Here is a 12,195-nt window from a genome sequence, read left to right as displayed (position 1 = left end):
GTCACCATCTGATGTACTGATATACTGTAATCATGATGTCTGGCTTCACACAGATTTCGGTTCTGTTGTTCAGTACAAAGCTGTGCTGTGTTTACACACGCTAACTAAGCTTGTACCATCATCGACATTACTCCCACTGCAGCCATTGTCCATGAATATACTCGGGGTGAGGAAACTCAACAAGCTCAAGCAACAAAACAAATAGATCTGTAAAGTTTGAAAGATGCAAGTAGGGAGTTGAAACCTAAAGCTACAACCGTAACCCTGGTTCTCTGATAGAATGGGTGTGCACAGGACTATAATGCTGTTTTCCATTTACCTTGGAAGTCGGAGCAGGGGAATGACGTCACACAACACAGTTGACCACGTTCCAGTACAACAAGTCTAAATAACCACCTTTTCACAATGGGGTTTGCGCTGGCCAGGGTTAGCCATTGTTAGCCATACCAGTTGATAATAACGCATTGCGCTGTATTTTGTGAATACAAAGATTGTAGCAACATCTGGACAGATAGGACTGCATCTACATTTGGTTTAACAAGATACAAATAAGACAATGTGCTATTATACTGTATATTACTCCAGCTATCAAGCTGCCATGTTGGGTTTGGAGGTCGGCTTTGCTTTGGGCACTGTGAGGTTCTCCGAATTTCCAAGTCAGAAATTACACTTGAGGGGCGTTACATTTGAAATTTCCCACTGGGAACTTGTAAATTCCGACTTCCGAGTTCAAATAGAACGCACCATAAGTATAGTGAAGTGTTGAGGGAAGGCTCTTGTTCCCTCGTTAATGTATAGGAGAGTAGCACTATTTTTAAGAAAATACCTCAGTCAACTAGTCCACACGTCAATTCACTTTGATTTGGAAAATGTTGTTTAATTTGTTATGAAACACATTTAAAGATATAATGTTAAAAGAGTCTATTCTACCTTAAAAGCAGGGTTTTGCAAAATGGGTTGTCATAAATTCCTGCTAATTGGCATTTGGAATTAGAATCTTGCAATGGTGCTGCCTTCAGGTCCATTTGGGAGAATCTCAAATTGACATTAGTTGGTAGGCCTACAAATGGATATTGTAGGATATGTTTTAGGCTATTATAGGCCTATTGTATGAATACATATTTGTCTAGTTATTGAAACAGTAGATTTTACTGTTTTTTGCTAGTTCTTGTTGAGGAAAAGGAAACAAGAAATCTTAAACTCCACATTTTGTAACTATTCATTCTAAAAACCCATTCACAGCTTGCAAGGCCTTCATGGTTCTAGCAACTTGGTCTGTAGATAGTCCTCATTTACGCAACATGTTGATTCAGAATGGCTGATGTGAGATTAATGTCCAAAACTTTTGATCCGCTACAAGACAAAGTACAAATTTACTTTTAAAAACATGTGTATGTGGGATCAAATGTGGAACGAAATAACAGCTAACTAGATGAGCTACCTGTGGTCAACCCTAACAGGAGTGAGAAAAAGTGCCATATTCCCAAAAACTACCCCAAAACAGTAACTGCTACATGAAAAACTCAAGGCCAGGGTCCTTGCTACATGACAGACTCCACTTCACGGTGGCTCAAAGCTACTTGAAACATGAACATGACATAATCCATTATCTTGATGGTGAGTTGCAAACGCATTAGTAATCTCACATTGTAAAATGCACTGTTTGTTCAATTTTCACTGCAGTTGACACCATTCATTTGCACTGTGTAAACATGTACTTACAAAAAGAGTTGAGGAATGTGAGGGTTGAAATAGGAGGAGTTTGGGGGTGTGAGAACGGGGGGAGGGGAGGGGGTGGGGAGCTAGGGTTGGAGGGGGGGGTTCAAGAGGAGGTGGGGAGTGTCCAGGAGTTGTGGCATGTAGTTGTATATCTTCCTGCTTAGTCCCTGTTCACACTGCACCAGGCGGCTGCAAACAGAGAGAGAGAGAGAGAGAGAGAGAGAGAGAGAGAAAGAGAGAGAAAGACAACAGGCAAGGAAGAGGTTAGAGAGAAAGACAAAGGTTTGAAGAGAAAATGAGGCCCAGAGGGAAGTACAGACAGAAAGATGTGTGAGAGAACAAGAGGAAAACAGATTGATGGGGGATGAGGAGAAATTTGGCAAGACCGAGGAAGAAAGAAGTCAGAGAGTGAGCAGGGAGAGGAGAGATGGGTAAAAAAACATGAGTTAGACAAGAAAAAACTACAAATGGCAGTCTGCCAGGCATCACCAAGTCAGGTCAGTGACAGTCTGAGCCTCGGAGCATGGATGCGTGCCAGTGTCGGCCGTTTGAAATGCTGCCAGGTTGCTTTAATTGTGCAGAATGCTTCTGAGCTGCTAGTAATACACGGCCAGCCTAACTGACTAAACGCTAATCAGTTTCTCAGGATTAGGAGGAGACTGTATTATCATTCAGCTCGGCTCTGTAACTGTGTATTTTACAATAGTATTTTTTTTATTTCCTGATTTTCTGTTCATAACGGACTAACTTCTATGAACGAGACTTGCGTTTTTTATTTCTTGAGAATAGATTCTATCCATGCAATGAGCTCTTCACAAGATGAATAACTTCTATTTTGTTTCATTGTTTTCTATTCAGTGCTGAAATATTTAATGAACTATCAGCTACAATTTTGATAATTGGTTAATAATCTAAGTAATTTATCAAGAAAAACATGCACTTTCCAGCTTCTAATATGTGAGGATTCCATCTGTATTATATTGAACATCTTTGGGATGGACTGTTGAGTAAACAAGCAATTTTAGGATGCCATCTTGGGATCTGAGTTTACTTTTTCCGGGCGCCCGGTGAGATCAGTTGGTAGAAGCCTATAATGCCCAAAAAAAAAGACTCTTTTCTGACATTTTACAAATTAAACAATTAATCAATTTATCTAAAAGCAAACTACAAATTAAGAATGCCCTACTCGACTTATTATTCACACCTGAATGCTATGCAGTTATGTAATGCCCCACAGGCAAGACCGGACACACATTACAACTTAGAAGGCGTGCTGGATCCTTAATGTAGATAACTATATATAAGGATAATTTAGACAGCACTCCGATTAAGGAAGCCCTTCTTCAGCGTGTTTCACAGGAAATCTCAAACCGCAATACACAGGTGTTTTTTAAAAATACATAACCAGCACATCAACTACATCCCAACAGAGGGAGCCACAACCTATCTAGACACAGTAACTTACCAAATCAGAATGATAAGAAAAACATATGACAAAAAAAAAAATGAATGAAATTAATAAGCAGAGATGAAACACAAACTTTTGAAGTGAAAATACAGGGAAATTACCATTTCATAAAGGAATCTCCTCATTATAGCATTAGGAATGAGAGTGTTAAGGAAGTGTGTCCAATATGCCTCCCTTTGAAGAAGGACTCGGTGCCATCTATCAACTGTATTACCATATAAACCCTCCTACTGTTCTCTATGAGAAAATAAATAGGAATAACAAATCATCTGAGCTTGAGTGGGCCATATGTTTGAATGAGTGATGCAATCATTAACCACGCTTTTGCTAGTGAGCTCTGGCTGCGTTATTGGCAGCCACCGGAGAGTCACTTGACCACTGGCAAAGTCAATTCTGGGTATTGGAACAAATCCTTTCTTACTTTTAGTCCCTAGTGTGGTTATCTCTTTAACAGCAATCAATCATACACTTACACACTCATCTTTTCATCCAGTTGCAAACTAAATCCCCGCCTTGAATCGAAGCTCAGATCCACTAGATGGCCACCTTATTCTATCTTGTTCTACCTCTGATTGGCTTACCATAGTATTCTTACTATAACCAATCCCCACTCCCCATGCCTAAACCTAACTATGTTGACCATTCTAGCAGATCCAATCAAGGATCTACCCAAAATACATAAGTAGGCCTAAAGCGGAGATTGCCACTTTACAGTAGTAGCTTCCATGTGTGGCATATACATGGTTATACGGAGGATCTACGCAGAGCTTATGCCGTAGTCTACACTGGCGTCTTGTGCACTGGTGTCTGCGTCGTTCTAGTGCATGTCTCTGAGAGAATAGAGCCGGCATGTGAGTATGCTGGGGAGTGGGTGGTAGAGCGATTGAGAGAGTGACAGGGATTAGCTTCCGAGTTGAGTACCGTCTTTGGAGGCGAAGTAAGAGAAACAAAGTGTCTCCCCTATGCTTTCTGACCACGGTCATAACAGTGACTGTTATTGCTGCTGTGCATCACACGCCCAACCGGCACCGTCAGACACCACCTACCAAGAGCCTGGGTCTGACGAGGTTTCTTCCTAAAAGGGAGTTTTTCTTCTACACTGCGCATGGTTGCACTGTCGCTCCTGGCTTGCTCTTGAGGGAATTAATAGAATTGTTGAGACTTTATAAATTATATAGTGTGGTCTTGACCTACTCTATCTGTAAAGTGTCTTGAGATAACTGTTAGGATTTGATACTATAAATAAAATTGAATTAAATTGAATTGTGCCTACACACATACCCACGGTGTAGATTTAAAGCAGGACCATAAATTGGGCATGGGCTGGCCCCTACACTGCCTGTTTTTAAATCCCGTCTTAAAACACATCTTTATTTCTAGGCTTTTAACAAACTGTGATAATTGCCTTTCTATTAATTATTTTAAACTGTGTTCTTTTTCTGGTTTTCTTGTCTTTGATTGTACAGCACTTTTGTAATTTTTTTTAAATGTGCTTAATAAATACATTCGGATTGGATTACATAATGCATAATGCCGTTGTTTTTGTTAAGTCTCAGAAAGACTCAGATTTTACAACCTTTCTCACATATTCCTCAGGTAAAAACCTTGGCCTGCTCCTTTAATTGATGATAAAAGTAATCATTCCATTGTTTTACCCTGGGGTATTTCACCACTGACCTGGCACGGCTACAGAGGACACGGCCTCAGGCTGGCACAGTGTGTCCACCTTCACATGCTGAAAGGCTTTGTTGGGGGCCGACTGGAGGTGCCTGGAAACAGAAGGGAGGGTGAGAGAGCAGACACAAGCACATGCATGCACACTGCACAGCCGCTCACAAATTCCCCTGTGCACACATGGCCTCCAACCGCTTAGCACGGCCCTTAGCCTTTACTGCAAGAGTTGAAATATTAATGGCATTGGGTTGCTGTGAGCGGTGGAGCAGAAACTCAGATCAGCAAGAAGCTACATCAGCAACCTCCCCCCAAGCCCAGCAACCAGCGCCATCACTAAATCATAATGATCGGACGCAACTTAAGTGCTTCAGCAACTCTGGACTGAGTGAGTGGCTGAAGAATGCTAATTAAAAGTGGACGGAGGAATTCTTCCAACAGGCTCACGGCGGTAATGGAAGATTATTTTTATTTGGCAATCACGTATTGATGAAAAGAAAGGCAGGAAGAAATGGCATGCTCAGCTCCAAAGAACTTTCAGGAGGAGCCGGAGTGCTGACTCAGGGGCTTTTCAGAAAACAGAATGAATGGCCACATTCAGTAATTACTTAAGGTGGACCATTTGCAATGCAACGGGCCTTTCTTGACATTCACAGATGTTTTATTCTGCTATTAATTTGGCTCATCTTTAGTATTACAGCACAGGGGCGGAGCATGGGGCGGCTGCTGGGGCTCCAGCCCAAAATGTTTTCTCGAAAGCCCTGAATCTTTTAGGATTGTAAAAAAACTTCAACTTTTTGTCTCTCACTGACTGGACCGGCAAATCAATGGAGCGAAAGTTTTATTACTGGAAATATCGCCATTCATACTGTGAACTCTATTAAAAATAGGTTTCAAGATCCAAAATGCGTTTTACGCCCAATTCTTACCCTACCTATGTAACTATTATTAGTAACATTAGGCAATGTTGCCTCTTCTTAGGTGGCAGGAGTGAAAAGAATTCATCCTCAACATTTGTTGTGTTAATTTTTCCAATGTCTTGCAGCGCTCCTGTTTCAGCAAGACTGCAACTTACACACCGCCACCTACCTGAGCTGCAAAAAAGCTCTGACCGCCTTGCCAAGGACGATTGTCAAAAAGTACGGGGAATCTTTTTGACTCATTGGCGGCTCTGACGTGGCGGCGTTCTCTGTTCGACAGGGAGAAGCTTACGTAGCCACGGCCAATACATTGACACTAGAAACCTTTATCAATTACATATATAATGTTAATTGGTCGCAGCGGGGTCTGTTAGCAGTTAGCTCGCTCGTTAGCTGCTGAGCCGTAGCTGCGTTCAGGCAGAGCGAGCAGCAGCCGGACTAATCTAGTGACCCGTGCAGGACTTCTGTGAGCGGACCATTAGAGACGATGTGACCGGCAGGTAACGTTAACTGGTCTCTATGTACAAACAACGTTATATTATAAACAATAGGTAACCCTACATCGGCGATTAGAGCTTGTCCTCAGAATGATTGTTTTTGTAGGAACCAAAGTTTACATCGTATGTTTCTCCGGGATCAGCCAGCGCGGACATCTATATTCCGACTGGCGGCTGGCATTAGCCGCTGCTTGCTGCTGAACAGCATCATAGCTCATTACCATAAAGTTGAAAAATTTAAATTTTTTGATTGACGCTGAACATGCTCAAAAGGCCCAAAACGGATCGCCGACAGATTTTGCATCTTCCATTGAAAATGAAAGGCTAACTTTAGACAATACAAGTCGGTGGGGATGTGATTGTCCGGTAACTGCACTAAGGCTTTTTCAGACAAGTCACAAAAGAACTGTTAAACTGAGAACTGTTGGGCCAGGGGTTAAGGTTTAGGCTTAAGATTGAAATATATTCATTTTTAAGTGCGTAAAGCCACATGTGACTGAAAACTCACCTCTTCCACTCCTCCTCTCCATCCCAGAACTCGTAGACGACAAAGGATAAACCGTCTGGCAGACGCACCGCAGTCACACTGGAGCACAGACAGAGGAGGATGGCAATGAGGGAATAATAGAGGAGGGAACGATGCAGAAATACGGTAAATTGATGTGAGAGAAAAGATAGGTAAGACATAGCAGAAGAGAAAGACAGGACAAGAAGTGAAAGAGAAGAAAGATGGAGAGGATATGAGGTAGTAATAGAGAGGGGAGGAAACATATGTCATGGCAGGTGAACATATTATTTAATAAAAAACCCAATAATGGTTTGGATTTTAGGAAAAAAGATGAATTGTTTCCTCATCCTGCACAGTATTGATGCCACAGCACATTAACACCACAGTGAGCTACTGAAGATTGCATTCTATCTATAAAAATGAAGCTTGCAATAATTCCATGGAACAATGTGTGACCCGGTCAGTGCAAAGGGACTGGGTGGACGTTATTGGCCGATTTTATAAGACATTTTAAATGGTATATTTTGCTTTAAAAGTATGGGTTCAACAAGGTAATGGAGATAATCCACTGGGGATCTTTGTCCATATTAACTCAACAGCGTCACTTTCAACAGCAGCCGCTGCATTTATGGGCTGCAAGGGTAAACTGGAACCACTGTCATGTTGGAACAATCTTGACACATTGATTAAGTTTTTCATCGATGCTGGAAATGTCCATTTGAGAAAAAGTAAAGCTTTATTGTGTAACTTTTTTATATCAAGCAACGTCCGTTACATTACGTTATAAATCAGGACCCGTGGCGAAGGGCAGGAAATACAAACTCACATGTAAACCACACGGTTGAAGGGTGTTTTTTCTAAAGATAATTTTTGGTGCATTTTAGGCCTTTATTTTCATAGGACAGCTGAACACATGAAAGAGGACATAGAGTGGGAATGACATGTTAGTGTATGTACATATATTAGTGTGAAGACTGAAGAGTATGTTTGTGTATGTATGTATGTATGTATGAGCGTACAGTATGTATGTATTCACATAATATATGTATGTATGTATGTTGTATGTATGTATGTGTATTTGTATGTATGTGCATATGTATGTATGTATGTAAATGTATGTATACGTGTGTGTATGTGCTACAATGTGCACAATGTCTCCTTTTTTACCTGTCCCACCCTTCAGACTGCCCAAAAGCCTCCGTCCTTTGTGCTGTTACACACAGAGGGCCAGATTGATGTACATTCGTGAATGTAACATTATTAGCGTCATGGCCAACCCACAAAAAGCGCACGCTGTATCACTTCAGTTTACGTCGTATTTACCAAATATCCAGTTCATCGGGTAATCAGCGCCTTTCTCCGCCCACTACTGGTCCTATGATACAGCTGAGTGCAGACTGAGATATTCCTACTTCTGATGCTGAGACTGCTTAACATGATACTGAAGCCAATATTTGTAATGTAGCAAGGACTTTAACAACTGCTGGAAAGGAATGTGACTCTTCCAGTAACTGTAATATTGCATGGCTGCCTAATCTGTAACGCTTCATGATTTCGTGTTCACTCTACTAAAAAAGTGCGATCTTTTCAAAATCTTTCCAGCTTGGCCAAACTTCATTTTGCACGGATCACTGCTGCCATTTCCCTAGGAGGCGTATACGAGGAATACGAGGCTATAGACAAATAATCTCCATTCAACTTATTAAGCAACTTCTAAAAAATCGGCTGCATCATTAATACCTTCAGTTAGGAAGTGAACACTAGGAAGTGAATCATTCATTTTGTGTTCTACTTGACCTAGATATCTTTGCAGAGATTTGCTTTGAGATTGACATTAAAGAGTATTTCTCTGTGATAGAAACCCCCAAAATACATCAACTATGAATCAATGCTGTTAAACAATGAAATGAAAAGTCCAGTTTAGTGTTTAATCTTATCAACATCAACAACGGATCACATGACAACTTGTCTGTGAAAGGGATTGCTCGTAGTGACGAGCCCACAGATCATTATCACCCGACTCTGCAGTCCCAAATAACATTTTTGAGCGTTTCAGCATCTATTAGCTAATTGTTTTGGGTTTAGCTACTGCCAGCAACTTGACCGTGTTTGTTCAGTCTCACTGCTCTCAGGGTGCTCGTACACTTCAACACTTGAACACTGTTTGGTCCATTTTAACCGAACCCTGAAGTGTTTCATTGGATAGTCTGGTTTGTTTATGGTGGTGTGATAACTGATCATCCCAGGGCTATTATTCCGCACAAATATTATTATCAAGAATCATATTTCTTTATATCTCTATTTTGCCTGTGTCCCTGTATTGTTGTGTCTCTGTAGATGATAGTGTGGTCTAGGACTACTGTAAAGTGTCTTGAGATAACTTCTATCACGATTTGACATTATAAATAAAATAAACAAAAAGAATGTTAGGCAAGTGCACTATGCATTCTGTGCTATATGGAGTTGTTGTATACCTCTGTCTCTGCCCCTTTTGCAGACTCTTTATCCCAAATTACAGACTGGTGGGTGTAACTATAATAAAACTAAAATAAATGCAGTAGAGCTAGAACCTTGAAGTCTTAACAAAGGCATATGCAGAATATGACTATACAGACAGCATAGTGAGTCTTGGATTTGGAGAAATCTCTCTGGATATTAGACTGCACCCTGAGGCTCCAAGTGGGAGGCACAGGAGATTTAAAATGTGCACAGTTTGTGTATATCAGACTATATTAGAGGTACATTGCTATATGCATTGGGTATCCCGCATGGTATTAGAATCTCGCTGATTCAAACCACCTGGGAGTTTTTCCTTCTGTGGAAAAGTTTTGTGTGTGTGTGTGTGTGTGTGTGTGTGTGTGCGCGTGTGTGCGCGTGCGCATGATTGTCTATGTGCAGGAACACCAAAGAGTACTGAGACAATCCATGACCAGAGGAGGGAATATTTGAGGTAGCAAATAATAAATTGAGGTAAATAGTAAGGTCCTGACACTGAAATTCGAGCAAAAATGAAGCAGAGCAGTGGTGAGACTTACTGAAAGCAGTCTCTCTGAGTAGAGACGTTCTTCAGGTACTGCTTCAGAGCCTCGCAAAAGTCGCCGAGCTTCTTCTGTGAAACCACCATCTCCTGACGAATCAGCAGCAAGGACTGCAGAGGAGAAGAGACACAGGGAGGTCAATTTGGGGATTACTTCTTTTTTTGCATTTGTTACATGCAGACAGATAGAATTGACTTTTTGTTAGTCTTCATTGGCGGACATTTCTCATTTTATCTGAAAACTGCATAAACAATCTGCTTGGGAATATTGTATAGGAAGACAACAATGGTCTTCTACTAAATAAAACATCACATTCATTAGTCATTTTACTTTCTTTAATGTTAAACAAATTGTACAATATATCCCAATAAAACAGATTTTCTATAGGCTGAGTCCGTCGCTTAAAATAAACGTTGCTGGGAGGAGAGCCGGTTGGGGGTGTAATGAATAGTGACAACAACAGTCAGAATAAAGATAATGGAACAGTGACTAAAAATGGTAGTAGTAGTTCATGTCACAGGAGGGTGCTGCAGGGCGTTACAGCAGGGCATAGCTGGACGTAGCAGGACGCAGCTGGGTCTAGTGCAGCAGGACCACGGCAACAGCTACGACCAACATCTTAATGCCATCCTAATCCAAGTTTGCTGCTGCTCTGGTCGCAAAACATCTGGCCAACGGACTACAGTTGAAATTTAGCCGGCTGATTAACATCGGCACATTTACAGAAATGTTATTAAATGTGCGTTGTCCTTTATAAATAAATAAAAACTGTAAAAACTATGAACAACGCCAAATTTTATATTCTCAAGCAGAAATGTTCTAACATTTCCTAACGTACCTTTTCTCAAATAACTAAAATCTCTACTGAAGTAACTCAATAATAATCCTAATACATTTATTTTAAATAGCGCTTTAAAAGCTACTCAAAGGCACTTTACAACAATAACAACTAGAGATAAATATTAAAAGGTGCAACAAAACAGCATAGAAACAGGTTAAAAAACAAAACAAACGGAAAACAGCTACTTTGGTCCCAAATAAAAAGAGATGGGTTTTGAGTGCAGTTTGGAAGTGATGTGGAAGTCTGAGGTGTTGGGGGAGAGGGTTCCAGAGGGAGGGGCAGCAACGGAGAAGGCCCTGGGGCGGGCTGGGGCTTGGATTATTAAACAACAACAAAAAGTATTAAACTTGCAGAAAGTGTAGAGTTTTTTTCAACAGGAAACCTCTGATTAAATGTGAATTTATGTTCACATACACCTCTTTTTTATGTAATGAATACAACATTTTATTGTTGTTACAGTATGCGCTATTGAGGTTTACCTGATTCTTTTTATAATGCATTAAAAAAGAAGTTCTCGCTGCTGATTATTACATCTGTATTCACTTTAGAATAGAAAAATAGACATTTGAAGCAGGAGGTTTTACATCCAATCCCAGTAATGATGTCATCACATAAATCAGACAATGCACAGGCAGCGTCCTCTTTATCTGAGACCGAGACAAGTGCATCAATTCCGAGACAGGCCTTCATAAAGACTGATCTCGAGGACTGCGACCACGGATCACAGCAGCTTTATGATAGCATCTGCAGTTACCAGGGGTTTTTTGACACCGCCGCATATCTGTCATTCATCTGTGACTCAGTGTTATTCATCCCCTACAGCTATCAAGCAATTTCTCTGATGTTAAATTGCAATGAGAGGGCATGAGGCGGTGCCCATCTCGTGCAGTTAAAAGCAAGATGTTCATAATCTCACAATGTTTTGATGGACTTCTCCTGGGGACCCGGCAGTCGAAGATGCCTCATATGTAAATATGACAACCAGTGACCTTTATGTGTGTGTGTGTGTGTGTGTGTGTGTATGTGTGTGAGACAGAGATAGAACAGGTTTTTAGCTACAAAATGTCTCCATTTGTTTTCCGTACAGTACCTCCCTTCATAGTTGTAGTTGTTTGTGTATCTGCATGCATGTTTGTGTGTGCAAATTATTGACATTGTGCTGTACTATTTGAGCCTGCAGGATCATTTGCAGTTATTTGTATACATCCCATCTATAACGAGAAGAACCAGAGGAGTGCTGCTGAATTGGCTTTGATCAGATACGATTAGCTGCTATCTTCAGGTTCTTATGTGCCATTGTTACTGTAGCACACTACATTAAAAATGAATCCGCTATGACCTAAATAACTCCAGCAGTGTCTTACTGAGAGTTCACAACACGCATCCACCCACACTTAAACGCTCAAATATCACATCTACATGCATACTTATACTTAAATACACACACTGTATATAACTAATATATTCTCTTCCCTTCTAGATGAGATCATCCTTATATGACACATGCCTTTGGTGTGGGAGACCTGGGTTTGG

General features: G+C 40.8%; 1 protein-coding gene across 1 annotated transcript in view; it reads right to left on the bottom strand.

Annotated features, from left to right (window-relative positions):
• Positions 1-1,354: 1,354 nt before the first annotated feature.
• Positions 1,355-12,195, bottom strand: part of necab2 (N-terminal EF-hand calcium binding protein 2) — a 140,552-nt gene continuing 129,711 nt past the window's right edge. Inside the window, exons 10-13 of the mRNA XM_034879189.1 lie at positions 9,819-9,931; positions 6,784-6,861; positions 4,865-4,956; positions 1,355-1,908 (exon numbers count right to left, since the gene is read on the bottom strand). Of these exons, the coding sequence (XP_034735080.1) occupies positions 1,880-1,908; positions 4,865-4,956; positions 6,784-6,861; positions 9,819-9,931 (312 nt within the window). The 3' untranslated portion in view covers positions 1,355-1,879. The remainder of the gene's footprint in view (positions 1,909-4,864; positions 4,957-6,783; positions 6,862-9,818; positions 9,932-12,195) is intronic.

This window comes from Etheostoma cragini, chromosome 8 (assembly GCF_013103735.1).
Source record: "Etheostoma cragini isolate CJK2018 chromosome 8, CSU_Ecrag_1.0, whole genome shotgun sequence".
Lineage (NCBI taxonomy): Eukaryota > Metazoa > Chordata > Actinopteri > Perciformes > Percidae > Etheostoma > Etheostoma cragini.
Note: the sequence above shows the minus strand (reverse complement) of the source record. Positions and strands in the feature narration are given on the sequence as shown.